A 19,045-nucleotide genomic window follows, 5' to 3' on the forward strand; every position below is an offset into this window, starting at 1 on the left:
CCCAACAAATGAAGAGAAATTATATGGTGCAAGGCCTTACAACAATAAGGCCTTTGTACGGTGGAAGTACCACCCTTGACATTTGATCCAACAGCAGCTCCTCAGAAAGCTCAAAAAGTGAGCTGCTGTTGGGTCAAATATCAAAGGCGGTAGGGGTACCGTATTGTTGTAAGGCCTTACACCATATAAAATCTCACAAATGAACAGTTAGGATCCTATCAACTGGGCCATATGGTACTTTCCTTCTGTGATCTGCCCTAGTTCCATGATCATACAAAGACTAATGCCATTTAAGCTCAATCAGAGGACAGCCTTGACTTGTTGTGGTTTGCCTACACTAATCTATCTATATGTGATTTATAGATGCACCAATTGTAATACTAAGATTGCGTGATCAAATCATGAGGTGAGTTTGCCCCATTATCAAGACATGGTCATGCTGCTATCAGTCCCCTTAAAATACTTTCACATATTGAATGCTCTCTCTCTCACACACACACACACCCTTTTGTTTGTCTTTTCTGGAAAATAAAGTTACTTTTTGGGAATTGATATTTTCATCCCATTTTCCAGTTTTAGATAATGACTGTACTTTTGTGGGATTTGCTAGCGTCCGAGTGGCAGAAGGCATTTCGCGGATGGGCTTTTGCACGTGACAACAGCTACCTCGTGAATGAAGACAAAATCTCTTCAAAATTGAGCCTATATGGCTGCTCTCACATGCAACAGCCCATCCGCGAACTGCCTTTTGCAATGAACGCGTACTTTTGTTTAACTTTTTCTCAAAATAGGGATTTGCAAGGCAATTTTATTTGTGGAAATGGAGCTGACTTTTGCACTAGAGAGAAGCCACCTCACATGAGTTAAATGAGTAGGACAAAATCTGCCAAAAAGTGAGCCTGTGTGGCTGTTCTCTCATCCTATAGTCAGCCGTGAAATGGCTTCCCGCGAAATTGGCTAACAAATCCAGTTAAAATAATGTCATTTTTCAAGAAAAGACCAATAAAGGTAGTGGAAATATCATCCCCCTTTCAGGAAAAAGACAAAATTAAAGAGGTGAAAATTTAGGAAAGTGGGGGCATAAATATCATTTCCCCCAACTTTCATACCTGATCCTACAGAATAGATTCTTGTTCACTAACAGAGAATCCAAAACCGAAAGCAACCACTACTTTTCCTTTTCTCCTCCTTAAAGCAAAAGGCCAAAACACAAAAAAGCTGTGAGTGTGATTTGCACGTCCCTTATTTTCCCCTCTTTCCTTCAATCCATCATTAATTTTTCATATCACCTCTTCCCCCAACAACCCATTTCTCTTCTAACCCTAAAATCCCTGAAATCGCTACTCAAACACAATGTCTTTCATTAGATCAGTAAGTTCTCCGTTCTTCATTTCATTGTCTGTTATTTCAATATCAACCCCTTCCCCAACAACCCATTTCATTGATTAGAATATTTCGTCTTCTGGCTTTCATTGAATTGATTGAAGGGGTTTTTAGTTTTTTATTTATTTTTACTGTATGATTGTTTTTCATTCTGCTAAGTAAGCTTGGTTTAGAAGGAACCTTACAAGTTCTATTTATATAATCTTTGAAAACATGCATTCGTCAATAGAATTGATGATTGTTTATTTCAAGCTCTCTGCTATTTTTAGTGGATTTTTTTGGGTACATTATTTATGACAGAATCTATTTTCCCTGGAATTTTGGTTCTTGAGAATGGTTTGTTATTACTACATTTGTTGAAGAGAATTGTTTTTCATTCTAATGCTTGTATCATTGTTTCTCTCACATTCTCTGATAGCTTTAATGTGATTTTGTCTGATATACTATTTTCAGTGATGGAATTGAGTTCTTTTCATATGGGTTTTTAATTTTTAGTAGTGTTTATCTGTGTGGACTTCGACTGTGGTCGATTGATTTGAGCGTCAATCCTAGGACACTTTTAAGTGTCATTGGGTTTTTGTTGATGTTCAATTTTCGAGCATGTGGTCCATTTTCTTTTCTTCTTCTTTTTTCGCTTTTTACTGTTTGTTTCATGCTCTCAGACGTCTTGATCTGTTTTTAGCTATGGTAGATTTAAGTTCTATATTTGGTTTTCGACAATGTACGACCTTCTGTCTTTTATTTTGCTGTGGACTGCTTTGCGCTTGAATCTTTTAATTGACTTTTAGTTTCAGTTGCATTCTTGCAAATGCTTGGTCTTCCAACTTTTGCTCTACTGATTGAAGAGATTGAAGATAAAGATCCTTTTATGACAGTTTATTTTGAGCTCTCTGGCATCTTGATTTTTTTTACTGTGAAATTTCTTCTTTCTCTCAGTTGGTTTTTAGAATGTATGTAGTATGTACCAAGGAAGCGGGTGCTCAGAATGGGGAATCTCGATTCCCCAAAATCGATTCGGAAACGGGAATCTTCTCGATTCTCTGATTTTGAGAATCCCGTTTCGGAAACGTGGGAAACACGATTCCCACTCTAAGGGAAATTCGATTCCCACTGTATGGGAAACGCATAGTCCACTCTATGGGAAGCACGTTTCCTATCTACCCTCCTTGTATCTTGCTAGTCCTCGTTTCTTCCTCTTCTTAGTATTTACGTGTAAAGTCATTTTAGTACTTAAGATTTACATGTAAATAAGGGAATAACCCCCATTTGAATCTACTAAAAATAGTTTCAAGACCCAAATCTAAAAGGATAAAACGTAAACTTTCCAGTTCTTGTACAAAATTCGAAAAAAACGTGTCGGGTCAAAATCTTAACTTCCAAACGATGGAGTATTTTTCCAATTTTAAAAATTCATAAATTCTATCATGTCCAAACATTATTAAATCTCAAAAGTCCGGTAAAAAAATCTCATAATTTGGTTTCTAAAATTTTTTCTTCTTGTCAGGCACTGGTCAACACGTGCATTTCAGGTGATAGTGATTTTCCTTTAAGTAAATGTTGGATCTTTTAATAAAAGTATTTTTTTAGGGCGATGATATTTTCACTCCCCCTGCATTACGCGCACGCTCCCCTTATAGTGTGATTTGACGTGAAAAGTGGGCAACTTTAACGCTTTTTGACGTCAAATCACTTTATAAGGGGAGCTTGCATGTAATGTAGGGGGAGTGAAAATATCATCTCCCTTTTTTTAATATTTGGTTCATATAATTATTTCTTATATTTTTTAGTAATTTTTTATTTTTAAAATTTTTTTAAATATTTAACTATGAAAAAAAATTCTTTGCCCCTTCACGCTTCCTGCTTTCCACCTTCCTGAGAGGCTTCGCTTCCCGCTCTGGCAACGGTATGTACACCTGGCATCCAGTTGCAGATGAATACCCTGTGGTTCAATCTTCAAAGAATTTTTTTCTTTATTTTTTTTTTTTAAATTGACCTTTATTAACATCGAAAGCTACCAAGAAGGGGACAAGTCGTCCCCAAAACAGGGAACAGGAATGTATCCCACCGGTATTACAACCTTCAAAGAATTTAAGTGGTGTGTTTGCTTTGTCTTCTTGGTGATACTAGTTGTTTCTATGAGGTTATGGTTTTCCCCAGTCGTATGTTCTTGGATTCTCATGTATCAGATTTTCTGTTGAAGTGCATTTTGAATTTTTGGAAAAGGAGCTTCTTAGTAATCTGGTAAATGGTGGAGGCTTTGGTCTGGTAGTTCCTACTTGGGGGAGCAATTAAACCCATACCAATTTAGCAGGCAGGGTTAAGCCCCTGTGGACTGTCGAACATTTTCCTTTTAACAATCCTTTCACGACTGCTGGTCTCTTATGTTACAGATTTTGTAGTTTAGTATTTCTGATTTACAAAATAATTGTAGCCTTTCTTAACTTTTTTTTCTTCTTTTCCTTTTCATTTTGGTAATTTTTTGGGATGTTGATTTCCCTCGCCATCAATTTCTGCAGGTCACATAGCATTTCCAGTTTTTAAGAAGCATTCTATGGAGTGTTCGTGAAGGCTGTCGTTGTTAAATTAGGGGTTTTACCATTTTGTGATAGAATTAAATTTTTTTGTAGTCCATCTTGTAAAGAATTCTGCCTTTAGTGTAAGAATGTGAATGATGTGCATCTTAAGCCTGACAATTCCTTATCTGGTGACTTGGAGTCCTCGTGTACCAAGGCCCAAATTTTTTTTTTTTTTATTTTAGCAAAAATTTATTAAAAGAGAGAAAGGGTGGCCAAGGAGGTCAACCCGAATAGATACAAGGGAAAAGAAGTGCCAAGAAAGAGGAAAAGAACAAGAACCAAAAAGCAGACCAAAATTAAGGGGGCTAGAAATCAAACCACTCCAAAGCAAGCCTATCTACTCCCTCTCTAGCCAAACCATCCGCTACTTTGTTTACCGATCTCTTGACATGATTGAAGGTTATTGAGGATCCTTCAATTTTATCAAGGATTTCGTCAAAGAAACGAACGAACCTCCATGGGGGAACAGGAGAACCTCTAAGCCACTTAGTAGTATTCAAGGAATCCCTCTCCACAATCACCCGATTAAGGTCTACCTTTTCCAGACGGATAATCCCTTGATGGACCACTCTGACTTCAGCTTCACTGGCATCAACTACTCCTATAGGCCCTGAAAATTGCCATAAAACATCTCCCATTTGGTCCCTTAGAACACCCCCCCCCCCCCAATACTAGCTGGACCCGGATTCCCCAAACTAGATCCATCAAAGTTCAATTTCCACATCTCATTCGCAGGGGGTTGCCAAATTTGAACAATTGAGCTTCTATGCTCCAAGCTAAAGCAGATCAATCTCTAGCCTTCCCAAAGGTCGAAGGCTGAGGCAAAACGAAATAAGGGGCGGCTCCTTGCTCAAGCTATAGTGAGCACTAAAACTCGAATGAAAAGGAAATAAGGCGACTTGGCAACACCCTCAAATACTCTAGCATTCCTTTCCTTCCAAAGGACCCATAGGGTAGCTGAAAGACAGAGATACCAAAGAACTTTTCCTTTCTTCTTCCAAGGGATCCACGACTAGCTTTCATACAGATCGGATGGCTTAGAGGGAAAAACCCCAAGATATCCCGAACCTGGCTAGAATACCACTCCATACCTGCAGTGGATGAAAATGTGGTCCCTGCCTCTAAACACAAAGCACAACGATCCACTATAATCATGTTTTGTTTTTTCAAGAAGTCCGCCGTTTGAATTCTTTCTCGGATAGCAGCCTAGCTAAAAATGCAGACCCTTGGAGGAGCTTGCATCTTCCACACTTTTGCTTCAATAGGGGAAGCAGAACCACGAACCAGATGATTGCAGAACGATTTGACAGTAAATACCCCAATAAATTCCCAGATCCAATCTCTCTTGTCCTCACCAGACCGACGAATAAAACAGCCTTCAAGAATCTCAAACAAACTATTCACCATGGGAAGTTCTCTATCAAAGATGTTTCTTCCGAAACCAGGTTTCCAAATGACCCTATCTCCCCTCTTTCAAAGCAGTCTTTCACCAATGCCTTTTTTTATTAGAAGCAACAACAAAAAGAGCAGGAAATAGGTCCTTCAAAGAAGAGGATGCACACCAGGAAGATAACCAAAAAGCAATTCTGTCCCCCGATTATACTCCGTACCGAATTCCCTGACTAAAACTATGTTTCATGCACATGATATCTCACCAAACAGTAAGGGGCTTCATACCATAATTGTCATTGGGGCTTCATACCCAGGCCCATTCTTTGTTATACTGTTAGAGCTTTTGATTGTTATGTACCTTGTATTATTCAGGGCATTCATTGATTGAAATTATTTATTTGTTAACTGGACCTTCAATTTCAGTCAAATGCATCTTCGGGGATGGGCGTTGCTGACCAATGCAAGCATACATTTTTGGAGCTACAGAGGAAAAAACTACATCGGTATGTGATCTTCAAAATCGATGAGAAGCGAAAGGAGGTTATTGTGGAGAAGACGGGAAGCCCAGCTGAGAGCTATGATGATTTTGTGGCTGCCCTACCAGAAAATGACTGCCGATATGCCATCTATGATTTTGACTTTGTCACCAAGGAGAATTGCCAAAAAAGCAAGATTTTCTTTATTGCCTGGTGAGGTTTATGCCACAACCTTAACATTTGAATTTTGGAGTTGTTATGTTAAATTTAACTTTTGAGTTCTATCATGTGCGTTGTGTCTCAAGAATTAGAAACTTGATGTCTTAAGTGCCAACATGCCCGTGTTTGTATTTGTTATTGAAATATTTAGTTGATACGGCCTAGCATGACAACCTTTACAAGACATCTCTTCTATACTTTGTAACAGAAACAACCTTTACAAGACATCTCTTCTATACTTTGTAAAAGAAATTAACCTAGGAATGCTCCAACTGATGGTGCCTGATATTTGTATTGGTTTTTAAAGTATGAAGATTTCTTATTTGAATACTAACTCTATTAAAAACAAGTAAGAACTTTGAGATTTGTTGATCGTTGCATGTATTTTTTATTGAATTATTTACTTGATACGCCCTAGCAAGGCAACCTTTATACGACATCTCTTCTATACCTTGTAACGCTAGGAATCCTCCAACTGATGGTGCCTGATATTTGTATTGGTTTATGAAGTGTCAGGATTTGTTATTTGAATACTAACTTTGTTAGAAACAAGTAAAAAACTTTGAGATGTATGGATCGAATCCTAAGTCTTACTAATGAAATTTCTAATGCAAACAAAGTTCATGAATTAGCCCATTATTAATTCAGCAAAAGATGATTCAAGAGAAGAAGGGAAGCGAATGCGCTCCAAAAGTAGGCAAGAGGAGAATAGAAACATCATGCTTACATTAATACTGGGCCCTAAAGATCTCCTTTTGTCACGAAAATGGATAACCGGGGTCACTATGATTTATGTAGATTTTTAGTGATTTTTATTTAACTTTTAGGTAAAGTTTCAGAAGGTTTTGGTGGGCGTTTTGGGGGCCCCTGTACAGTGCAAATGTGAATAGTGTTTTTAGGACAGCAACCTGTAAGACACTTTCTATTTCTTATTTTGGACTTCTCTAAAATCGAAAGTGGGCTTTATTTAGGTTGAGCGAAGGGCTAAAATTGATCCTATACCAATAATCATAATTAAACTAGAGTTATAAGGTATTTTGAACCTACGTATATAAGATAGATGAAGTTTTGATTTACTTTTCAGGAGGTCAATTAATAGCTACGAGTTCCCCCTCTTAGGTTTTACCCTTCTTTGTTCATGTTCCAGTCAAAACTTTTGTCGTTTATCTCTCTACTATTGTTACAATGTTAGCAGTGGATACTTGCAAGATCTGCTTCAAAAGGCTGTGTACCATACATAGTCGCAATGTGTGTATGCCCTCATGTTTTTGTACCCTATAGCATAAGAGTGAAACACTATTTTTAGAATTGTGTTTCTCAGTAGGAATTAACACCACTAGCGCCAAGACATCTTTTTCCCATAAATATATGCTTGTCTATGTTCACACAATGTATTTTTATGGATAATTACACTCATATCACTCTCTCCAAGTGGAATGAGTATTGAATGAATAAATTCTCTGGCTAGAATATAGGAGAAAGTCATGGATGTTCATGTTGGGTCTCACTTATTTGCATTAATTGAAGCGGTGTAATGTTAGAAACAACAATGATGCATATTCATTATGTCTAAACATCCAGTTCAAGCTCCCTCCAATTATGATAAAGTATAAAGGTCTTAGTTAAAATTTATAAATTTTGCTTCTTTCTGAAGCATTTGCATTATTTATTTGTAAGTTACAGTGGATTATATGGTTAGATTCCTATGTGGAAAAACAAAAAGGATGTCTGTCAATGGGCATCTGTGACATTCAAAAGAGAAAGTTGGCTAATTAGATTTACATTGATGAAGCAAAGAGATATAGTTTAGCAAGTTTACTGGGTGCACTGTGGATAGTACTCTTCCCACTTGGTCTCCTCCTGAAGGAGGGTCGTCCAAGAAAGAAGGCTGGTGATGCGATAGTGGAAAGAGTGGAGAAGAAACCTAGTTTCTTTGGGGGACAGAATCATCCTTGTTAAAGGAATTCTGGCAAATATACCTGTATATCAGTTCTCTACTGCGATGTCCCATCTCTGTAGTTAAGAGAATTGAGCAGATTCAGAGAAACTTCCTATGGGGAGGATCAGATGAGAAAAAGATTCACCTGGTGTGTTGGAAGGACGTGTGCAAGCCTATCAAATCAGGTGATTTGGGAATTAGGAATTTAAGACTGATTAATAGCAATGGAACTTGTCATGGGCTTGCCGACTTCCCATCTCCAACACCTAATGGAGGAGCTGGAAAAATGCTCCTCCTAGTTGAGCATCACTGGGATAGGGCAGTGCTGGGATTTTGTGGAAGAAGACATCCTTCGTGGATCGGTGGAGGGAAGAAATCAAGATGTTATTGTATTTTTTTTCTTTACTAAATCTGGTCACTGGTATTCCCGGTCCATCTTCCATTGAAATTTTGCAATCAGGACGGGATTCCTGGTCCCCAATACCATTTAATAGCAATGGAACTTGTCACTTTTCAAAAAAAATACTGCGCTTTTGGGCAAGTGCTTGTGGAGATTCGGGGAAGAAAGGGAGCAGCTTTGGACAAAAGTGATAGAAAGCAAATACGTGTCAATTAGCGGGAATTGGATCTCTGATGACAAGTATAGAAGTTCGGCCTTAACCCTATGAAGAGATATCTTGAGGACTAAGCAAAAATTCTTGGAGGGCACCGTATTCAGAGTCCACGAAGGGAAGAGTTAGATTCAGGTTGGATAAATGGTATTCTAAGGGCTCCGCTCAAGGATTTGTTCACTGATTTATTTGCAGTGATGGTTGACAAAGAAGGAACGGTTCAAATTGCTTTGAAAGGTTTGAAGGTCTCATTGCTTGGAACATTATATTTAGAAGAAATTTCTTTGAGAAAGAGGTGGATAAACTTGCTGTCTTCATTCATACAATAAAGTCTGCTTACATTATCAAATCTGAGAGCGACAAAAGGGTTTGGATCTGGAGCACATAAGGTCTCTTCACTGTAAAATCTTTCTACTTCCATATGCTAGATGCCCCTCAACCCTCTTTATCTCTCCATCGTTGTCTCCTAGGTGAGAGCTGTCTTTCCTTTCAAGTTCCATTCTAGTTATGACCTCAATAGATGCTGGAAGGAGATGTTTTGAGGTAGAAAGAGAGGGTCTGATCGCACCTTCTTGGGTTCCGTTGACCTGGATGGCTTGAGCTATATTTTGAGGAGTATAGTATGGGAAATCTGGGCCCGGCTTGGGTGGGAGGCTTGCTTAGAGATGAGGAGGGTGAAACCAAATGGGCATTCTTGGAACCCCTTGGGGTTAAGGATTCTATTGAGGCTGAGGTTAGAACGGGGCTCCGGGGCATGAGGATTGTTTATGCTAGCTTGTTGGATAGATTGATTATTGAGGGAGATTCTCTCAACACCATTAGATGGTTGGATTGTAGCATGCGGTACCCATGGAGATTTGTAGACTTGATCGATGAGATCCATAATCATGTGGATGGTCACAATGTCCGGTTTCAACATGTTGGTCGTTCGACAAATTGTGAGGCAGATCGTTTAGCCATGGAAGAGGTTAATCCGGCGTCCTTGGAGATATTCGATTATCTTCCTCTGTGATTATATTGCTCTTTTTGCCTTCTCCCCTTGTTTAATTCCTATGGTCTTGTATTCTACCCAAGATCCGTTCAGTCTCTTCTATTAATATTTATCTTGTCATTTCAAAAAAATAAAAAGAAGAGAAACCAGTGGTGAAGGATCTTACCTGGATTTTGGCCGTGATTTCTTACTGAAACCGAAATGTTTATGTTTCGCTGCTAACCGAAACCGAAGCCGAAGCTGAAATTTGAAACCTTGATCGTATCGAGTGGCAGGCGAGAAGATAGCAAATAATGAAATCCACAGGCCCCAATGATCATTGTCTAGGAAAAAGGATGGATGGGATAAATAAGTATCAGCAAAGAAGGCAAGTAATGGAGCAAATCGGCAGGGACTGGAGCTGCAGGTTGTTCGGAAATTTTTGTTGAAGTGTTTTTCATATCGGAGAAATGAGAAAAGGGATGAAAGGAGGGACACACAAAAGGGTAGGACACCCTTTCCTCCAAGGAACAACCAATCCCAGGTACAAAATCAGGCAAGGAAGTCGAATGATGGGTTCATTCCCAACCTCAACTGGTCCACAGTAACAAAGTTAGGGCAGACGGCTCTCTGTCTTTTTTCATGGTTTTAAATTTCAACTGAAATCCAAAATGTCACCCGAAATGACACATACCCGAAATGTTACATTATTTCGACCAAATTTTTTTTCAGAAATTTCGTCCAAAATTTTAGGAAATTCGACCACAAATCTCGATTTTTGTAACATTTCGTCGGATTTCTGCCTAAATTTTCCGAAATTTTGAAATATTATTTCTCGAAATTTTGACCGAAATTACCAAAATTTGAAATTTTGTAACAAATAAAATATTGTTTTTAACATCTCGTGAGATTTCGGCCGAAATTTCAAAATTTCTGTTTCGGTGAGGTCCGAAACTGGTACCGAAATCGAAATTTAAAACCATTGTCTTTTTTTAGTGCTATGTTGCATGACTCAATGGTTTCTAGGAGAAAAAAGGTATGAAATTCAAATTTGACGAAGCTTGGAAGGTTGTGGTAGATGAGGATGCAGCGTTAAAGAGAAGGTTCTTCTTGAATAAATCTTTGGTGCGAAAAATCTAATGGGACATGCTCTTTCAAAAACTTTAGAAATAGTCAAAACTGACCCTTCAATTATAGATGTGATTAATCTGGAAGGTGACAAGGTTGTACTTGTTTGTTTTGATCATGGAAGCCACCTAGGCCCTCAAAAGGAAGGTGAGTGGAGCTCTTCTTGCATTCTATGAATTGGAAAAAATGGGTAGCTAATGCTGAAAAATCGAATTAGAACTACTGGATTTTATCCTCTAAAATCTTAGTCCATGCTTGGAACATAAAGACTTGAAAAATTGGGGGAATGCCTCGGTAGGATTATAGAAATTAATGAAAGTAAAAGTCGAACTCGTTAACATTGAATAGGGTTTCCAATTCAGAAATTTGGCATCTTTTCTGCTACCTTAGAACGGTAATGAGAAAGGATGACCGATTGTCTGGCCACTCCAAGGCATTTTTCTTCGGTGGGCAGTGTTGGTGGCCAGGGATTCTATTTGCCATGGAAATCACAAACAAAGGATGTTGGTATGAAGGCCAAGGAGGAAAACGATGAGGTGGAAGAATTTCATTGGGAAGCCCAGGGTAGGTCTGACAGTTGTGGGACCCATGAGGAAGTCCGAAATTCAAAAATTGAATTCGGTCAAGGATGATTGAGTGTCGTGAGTGATACAACTGGTTGCCAAGAGCGGAAGGACGAGAAAAGCTCGGAGACACATGGCGGAAGACTAACAAAAGGGGGCCAACTAGCAATTTCTCCGGAGTCAATAATGCTTGCAGGGATACAGACGAGTTTTTGTAAAAGAAAAGGGCTTTGGTAGTGGGAGTTTTCTTTTAGAGTAGAACAAATAGGACAAGGTCATCAATAACCCGAGGGATTGGAAAAGAAAAGAAAAATTCAGGGGTCGAATATTGGAAAGAGACGTATTAGAAAATGAGGGAGGTAACGCTCATAGAGTGGATAGGAGCTAAAGCTCAAGGTGTCGATCATTTGGTTGAGGTTTCAGGTACGTCCTCGAATCTGCCCCTCATTTAGTGTCTATGCAAAGAGATTGTAAGGACAGGTCTTTCCAAATTATTGGAGGAAGAATGGGAGATGATTTCACGCCGCCTGATGCAAAGGGAGTTGAAGTCAATGGCGATTTTGAGATTTTTTTACCTTATTATACAATTATGGGTAGTTTATTTTTATTTTTTTGCTTATGTGAGTCTATATGTGTGCTTGTTCTAGCACTTACTGTAGTTTCATCCAAGTGTACATCATTTGCGTATGTTTTTATATGCTTTCGTAATTTTTATGGGATTTCCAGCAAAATTTCCATATGAAACCTACATGTTTTCATTTCCATGTAGTTTCATCTTAAGCGTACATCATTTGCACATGATTTTTATACGCTTTCGTAATTTTTATAGGGTTTCCCGAAAAATTTCCATCCGAAACTGTCATGCTTTCATTTCCATCATGACGGAACAACATACGGAAACCGAAACCGAAACCTGAAACCTTGCTTGAAAATAGTGGGTGGTTGTTAGTGTATTTTCAAAATTTTAGTCCTACATTGCTAAGAGGAAAAAGAAAGAAGATGCAGTGCAAAAAAGCTACAGAAGGCGTTATTGAGTGTGTTTTTTAGTAAGTCCCACATTACTTTGGAGAAATCTATAAACTTAAGTGGCTTTGAATAAGACCTTTCATCTTTCCTCCTCACTCCAAAGCCTTCACATATGTGAAGCCTCATGTCCATTCCATATGGCTGGCCTAGGGATTAAATAAATAATATATAAGAAAGGAATAAATAAAGGGAAATGATATCTGCGCCAAGTGTTTCGATAAACATGCGCTCCACTTGTTTGTCGTGTAGTATTTAAAGGGTTTAAAGAGCTTTTTGAGAACCGTAATATCCTCTGACATCCCTTTAAATACTACACGGCAAACAAGTGGAGCACATGTTTATCAAAACACTTGGCACAGATATCATTTCCCTAAATAAATAAATATAAAGCCATTTCAAATAAATAAATATAAAAGACAAGAAGATAAAAAAGTTGACCATTGACCAATGGTCACATTATCTAAAACAAAAATTAAATCTTTTCAATGTTTAGCGGTTGCTCAAAAGGTCATGTGGTGTGATGTGTGCAACGACTTTTTGCATAAGGGATGTTGGGACAATGAAGTGGCAACAAATTGTCACTATTATCGGGTGTCTTAGTTTCTCTTAACACTCTTTTTATTCTTTATTTAAATGTGGGTTTATTGGTTTGGTGTTAATCTTGGGTGTGTCTTAGTTAGATAAATGGACTCTAAATCTTAATTTTAGACACATCTACATCCTAATGACTTCTCTCTTATTGTTAAGAGTTTTTATTCTGTTAATAATAAATAATAAATAATTCTCCTAAGTGAGAGGCTCCTCCAGTGGGTTGGGTCAAGTTAAACTTTGATGGTAGTTCATTGGGAAATCCGGGCCGTGCAGCCATTGGAGGTCTTATCCGTAATAATATGGGTGGAGTTATGACATATTCGGGCCTTGCTGGTGTTTGTGATGCTAACAAAGCCGAGGCTAGATCGTTGCCTTTTGGTTTAAGATAGTATGAAAAGCACAATTTGGGCCCTCTCATCATCGAGGGTGATTCTTCAAATGCGTTAGCTTCGGCATCTAACAAGATCATTGGACCTTGGAAGCTAGAAAACGTTGTTGGGGAAATTCGTGCACATTATGTGCCTTAAGACCCGCCAATAAGTATGCTGACTGATTGGCAAAGGATGGTGTGAACTTGGCATCGGTCGATGTTACCCTGCATATATGCCAATTGAGGGCATTGGATAACCCAATGCTCTCTCTCTCTCTCTCTCTCTCTCTCTCTCTCTCTCTCTCTCTCTCTCTCTCTCTCTCTGTATATATATATATATATATATATATATATATATATATATATATATATATATATATATATATAGAGAGAGAGAGAGAGAGGGAGCTTTTGAATTTTTTTTCTGTTTACTTTGGTCTTGTTCTTTCATTCATATCTTTGTTATTTTGTGGGGGGTTTGTGCTACATGAACCTAGGTTTGGGGACATCTTGTCCCTGGTTTGTAATTCTTGCTTCACTGTGGAATGAAATCCGTTACTTTCCAACCAAAAAGAATACAAAAACTCTTTTTATTCTGTCTAAATGCGGGTTTGTTGGTTTGCTATTGATCTTGGGGTACAGAGCTCTTGATTTATAGTTGTGTGTGGACATTGTATACTGGTGGGTTTATTTCCGTAATAGCAACCTGCATAAGTGGGAAATAGAAATCTTTAGAACAGATCCTTAATTGGCTGCCTATCCCATTTTCCATAAACACACCTTAGCTTTCTTTCACTCTTCATCCAACTCATTGTTTCCATCACTTAAGTTGTTAGATGTTTATTTTCATATGTTGACAATAGTTGCTGTATTTGGGGGTTTACCTTTTTATTTGCCTATTCTCTTTTACCAGCTTGGCTATGAGCTCTCGTTTTCTTTTTAAATAAAATAATTGTCACCATTCAAAAAAAAAATTATAATCAAGTTTCTTGAATTCAATTCAAGAACTCAACATTCTCTTGTACTGTCAAGCTTACGCAAATGCAATCCTTTGGAAGTATTTTGCCGAACAGCAACGGATTTGTTATTAATGAAAGAGTCTGATTACACCCGGTCCACCGGACTGGTAGGGCCTTTCAATCCAAATTCTACCAGCGAAAGAAAAAAAACAATATAGTGATGGTAACTATGATGAAGCAATATCCTTGATTTATGGTTTCATAATTATTTACCTGACATGTTTTTAGAACATCTTGCATCCTAGTCCTTTTGTGAACTCTTATTTGGAAACAACCCAGATGCAAATGATCTCTTTCTATATCTAGCGGCTTTTTATTTCTATTTTCCTCGCTGCCATCAACGTCATTGATCATTTTGATTTTATGCATCAGGTCGCCATACGTATCTCGAATTCGACCCAAGATGTTGTATGCAACGTCAAAGGATCGCTTCAGGCGGGAGCTTGATGGAGTCCATTATGAGATTCAGGCAACTGACCCAACCGAGATGGACCTTGACGTGCTCAGAGACCGTGCAAATTGAGCCGATAAATGAAACTGATCAGGTCAAGAACGCAGCATTGAATATTTGATAGCGAATAGCTCGTCTATAAATAATTTTCCTTATTTTCAAAACTAAACCTACCAGCAGGTCTATTTGGCTTTTCATAAAGAGCGGCAATGATAGATACAAGGGAGCCCTTGCATAAAGAGCGGCAAAAGGGCTATTCATTGGATCCACGTCATTTTCAGTTACATTTTAAAATTGGTTGAAAAAGAAAAATCAGTTACATATGATGATGTGGATCCAATCACGAGCCCCCTTTTGCAGCTCTTTATGCAAGGGCTCCCTTGTATCTGTCATTCCTCATAAAAAAAATCTCCAGGAATATGTGATGGAAACTGGTATTACTAATATGACTCTTGTAAGGCATGATGCATGTATCATTTCCAAGAATATATTGATTTGATCAGTGGGTTGTACAAGTTTTTCATTACTCGCAATATTTAGATGCTTATTTATGTGGTTTTTGAAGCCATGAACAGTTGAACACAAGTCTGCACCTGCCCCAGCATAAACAGAAACAGAAATATCGAAATAATGTTTTTTTGCTGAATTTAAATATTCAGTTGCCAACAAGAGAAGTTAAAGATGTAATGCTCAGTTGTATGAGCAATACATGAAACTTCTCCCAAACCATCCTTATTCTCCAAGAGATGCATTCCAGACGATCTAGAAATCTAGACTGTTAAGATTGGTCAGCCTTAATTAATCAATTCTCAAAATCCAAAACGATCAGGCCCTTAGAGATCCATCCATCCAATTTTTACTTGAATAAAAGCTTGGGTCATAGAGCCAATTCATCCACTCTTTGAATGGGTAGCTATGCTACCAATGTTTCATTGATAATTGTGGTGGAATATTTTTCATAAGCAAAGCTAATGAGGAAACGTGTGTGAATTGCTGCAAGGTGTAGCTCCCAATTGCATAAGAAATTTAATTAAAAGACCTCATCTAGGATGATGTCCTAGAAGTGTTGATGAACTCATATTGTCCAATTACACCCAAAATACATAGTATTATTGAGAATGAAACAGACCCCTATCCTGCTATGATGCTAAAGTACAGTGGGCCTATTTCTTAGGATGATCCATACCGCTCATTCATTTGATGGGTAGCTAGGTTGTACCTCATAAATCATCTATAGAGGAGGGTTAGGATTATCCAAGAGAGATGATTTACAGGACGGCCCAAAAAAATAAACGGTTTGGATTATGTTGTACAGTCGTGCAGTCAAAAAAAATACAATGAGGCACAAATTCGTTGGAAGGGAAAAATGTTATACAGTAGAGATTTTTGGAACTAAGGCTCTGTTCACTTGCGTTCCCGGGAAAGCAAATCCCTGGAAACAGACTCCTTTTTTCTTGACAAGACCTTGACAAGACATAATTCTGGTGTTCACTTGCTTTCCTGAGAAAATAACAAGCCTGGGTGGAATATGTCAAATAATGACATGGAATTGCCAAAAATGACGTGGAAATATCTCTTTTCTCACTAGTGTGGGAAACCAAATCCCATTAGTCTCTGTTCACTTGTTTTCCCGGGAAAAGAAAAGAAAAGGTTTCCCGGGATTCTGACGTGGCATTAGGAAAAGAAATCCAGGGAAACTGTGTAGGAAAAGGTTTCCCGCACCTGTTCACGTGCGCAGGATCTATGCAGGAAAATGTTTCCCGAGAAACTGCTTGCCCACCTTTTATCACTAGTTTTCCCGGGAATGCAAATCCGACCAAAATAATGGGATTTGGTTTCCCACACTAGTGAGAAAAGAGACATTTCCACGTCATTTTTGGCAATTCCATGTCATTATTTGACATATTCCACCCAGGCTTGTTATTTTCTCAGGAAAGCAAGTGAACACCAGAATTATGTCTTGTCAAGAAAAAAGGAGTTCGTTTCCAGGGATTTGCTTTCTCGGGAACGCAAGTGAACAGAGCCTTATTTTGGTCGGATTTGCTTTCCCGAGAAAACTAGTGATAAAAGGTGGGCAAGCAGTTTCTCGGGAAACATTTTCCTGCATAGATCATGCGCACGTGAACAGGTGCGGGAAACCTTTTCCTACACAGTTTCCCTGGATTTCTTTTCCTAATGCCACGTCAGAATCCCGGGAAACCTTTTCTTTTCTTTTTCCGGGAAAACAAGTGAACAGAGCCTAAGACTCACATGATGATTTTATCTACCCCTTCTAGAGAGAGAAAATTTAGGGGTGCTGTATGTGCATTTATTTTGAGAGAGAAAATTTAAGTTTTCATGCGTTCGTTCCTTACGTAGTCATTATAATAATTCCTCGAAAATACAGATTTTTAGGACTCTTTCACTTGGACTAAGAAGGAGCCCCCCTATCTACTCATTTGTTTTCTTCATTATTTATAAATACAAGAACAATCTGTGTTCTTCCTTCCTTATCCAACCGACCATTAAAAATTGGATAGTTTGGAGTAGGGTGGAGGGGGTTTCCCTTGCTTGTTTTGGTTTCTTTGTGGTCTCGTTTTGCTGTTTTGGGAACCCTCCTTACGTGCTCTCTCTATTTCTGTTTTAGCTGCTGCTTATTTGGGCTTTGCTCTGCTGTTTTGCTTCCCTGTTTCTGCTGTCCTTCTATTTGTTAGATTCGTCGTTGGCTATTTTAGCTCTCTTGTCTTTTGTTTTTGGCCTTTGCCCCTGTTAGGTTAGCCTTTGCTTGTTTTCTGTCTTTTGTTTTGTAGCCTCCCCCCATATCTTTGGGGGCAGCTCTCTTGTTCCCCCTTCCCTTCCGCATGTGGTTGGGGTTGCTTTCTTTTTCTTCTCGCTCTATCTTTCTTTATTATCTAACATATCTGGTAGGGGTCTGCCTAACCCCAGCTTACCCATCAAAATAAAAAAAAATTGTTTTGAATCATTGAGAGAAAAGCTCACCACAGAGGTCATGTGGAACTAGGATGACAAATACAATTAGAAATCAAACTGTTGAGAGGAAAACCTAGTGCCCTTTCCTTCCGAATCCTTTGTTAAATTTGTCTGCCATCCCATCTGCAGATCTGAATTTGTGTTGCATCTTAAGATTAATCTTATGCAAAAGTGGAAAATCTTGGCAATTATCCCAGCAGGTCTTTACGGACCCATCACCCGTGATATCATGTTTGTTGAATCTCCTTCGATAAGTAAGCATTCCATCTAGAAATTATGAAAAATCGTCAACCCACAAAGTAATGCCCGCACGCACTTCCGCTTCGTTAGAATCATAGTCACCCCCTGACCCAAAGAAAACCTTTATCACTTGACCATTTGAATTATGAAAAAACACCCAACCCTAGCTCAACTCAGCTTACCTTTGGAACTTGCATCAAAATTTAGTTTTATCCAACCACAAGGAGGAGCCCTCCCATTTGGGTTTGGTAATAGCTTTTAGATCCTTTTTCCCATGTGGCATTCCTCTAATTCGTAAGCATCGCTTGAGTTGAACGTCTTCTTGCTATTTTTTGGCCAAATGATGAGATCAATCTTTATTTCCATTATCAATCTGTCCAATGTTCTGCACTCTTACTCTAAGCAATGAAAGTTATATTGTTCTTTTTTTTTTGAAAATTAGTTATATTGTTCTTTACTTCCATATTGCCAAACCATAACAAAAAGAGTTAAGGCTCCAAAGGACTTCCCGCGCAGTTTCAAAGGGACTCCAACCCGAATAAAAAATTATTTTCTCAATCGAATTTAGTAAATATATACCAATGGAACACCAAACCAATGTAAAAATGGTGAACCGGTGCCGCGACTGTCCAAATAAAGGTCACCAATACACGGTTGATAGCTCTCAAAATTCTTGCCTGAGGAGATTTCCTCCGGCAAACATGTTTTGTGATTGGGACTGTTGAATCTGATGGGCAATTCTACTGGATGACTAATCCAGGCTTACTCAATTGTGCTCATCTCAAATCTCCAATATGGTAGTCAAATATCACCATGTACAATTATTGACTACTCTGACTCCACATCCTTCACCAAAACTGCCACATTGTGAAACCACCACAGCATCTAATTTTGCTTCAGTCTCTGCCCTAAGTGATCCCCAAGTATTAATAAATGATTCATCACTCAACTTCAGTGTTACATAAGATAAGAGGCTTCTTAACACAAGTGGTAATGCAAGAAAGAGGAGAAATTACAACAAATGTCCAAGGAAGAAGAAAGCCAAGATTGATATACAATAGTAACTTTAGCAAAATATACTCAAAAGATAGTGTATAGAGACCCAAACTGGAGGGATATTT

General features: G+C 38.4%; 1 protein-coding gene across 1 annotated transcript; it reads left to right on the plus strand.

Annotated features, from left to right (window-relative positions):
• The first annotated feature begins 1,152 nt into the window (after positions 1 to 1,152).
• On the plus strand, positions 1,153 to 15,240 carry LOC143887834 (actin-depolymerizing factor-like). Its single transcript, XM_077392046.1, has 3 exons — positions 1,153 to 1,371; positions 5,775 to 6,040; positions 14,636 to 15,240. The coding sequence occupies exons 1-3, from the start codon at positions 1,354 to 1,356 to the stop codon at positions 14,784 to 14,786; spliced, it is 435 nt and encodes a 144-aa protein (XP_077248161.1). The 5' UTR covers positions 1,153 to 1,353; the 3' UTR covers positions 14,787 to 15,240.
• The last annotated feature ends 3,805 nt before the right edge of the window (positions 15,241 to 19,045 follow it).

The sequence above is a fragment of the Tasmannia lanceolata genome, unplaced genomic scaffold (genome assembly GCF_043159265.1).
Source record: "Tasmannia lanceolata isolate RefF3 unplaced genomic scaffold, GAP_Taslan_0.1 ptg000012l, whole genome shotgun sequence".
Lineage (NCBI taxonomy): Eukaryota > Viridiplantae > Streptophyta > Magnoliopsida > Canellales > Winteraceae > Tasmannia > Tasmannia lanceolata.

Bases quoted from the DNA above. Each gene is read 5' to 3' on its own strand.
- LOC143887834 (XM_077392046.1), top strand. The intron at 6,041-14,635 runs GTGAGGTTTATG...TTTATGCATCAG, and splicing joins AAGATTTTCTTTATTGCCTG to GTCGCCATACGTATCTCGAA.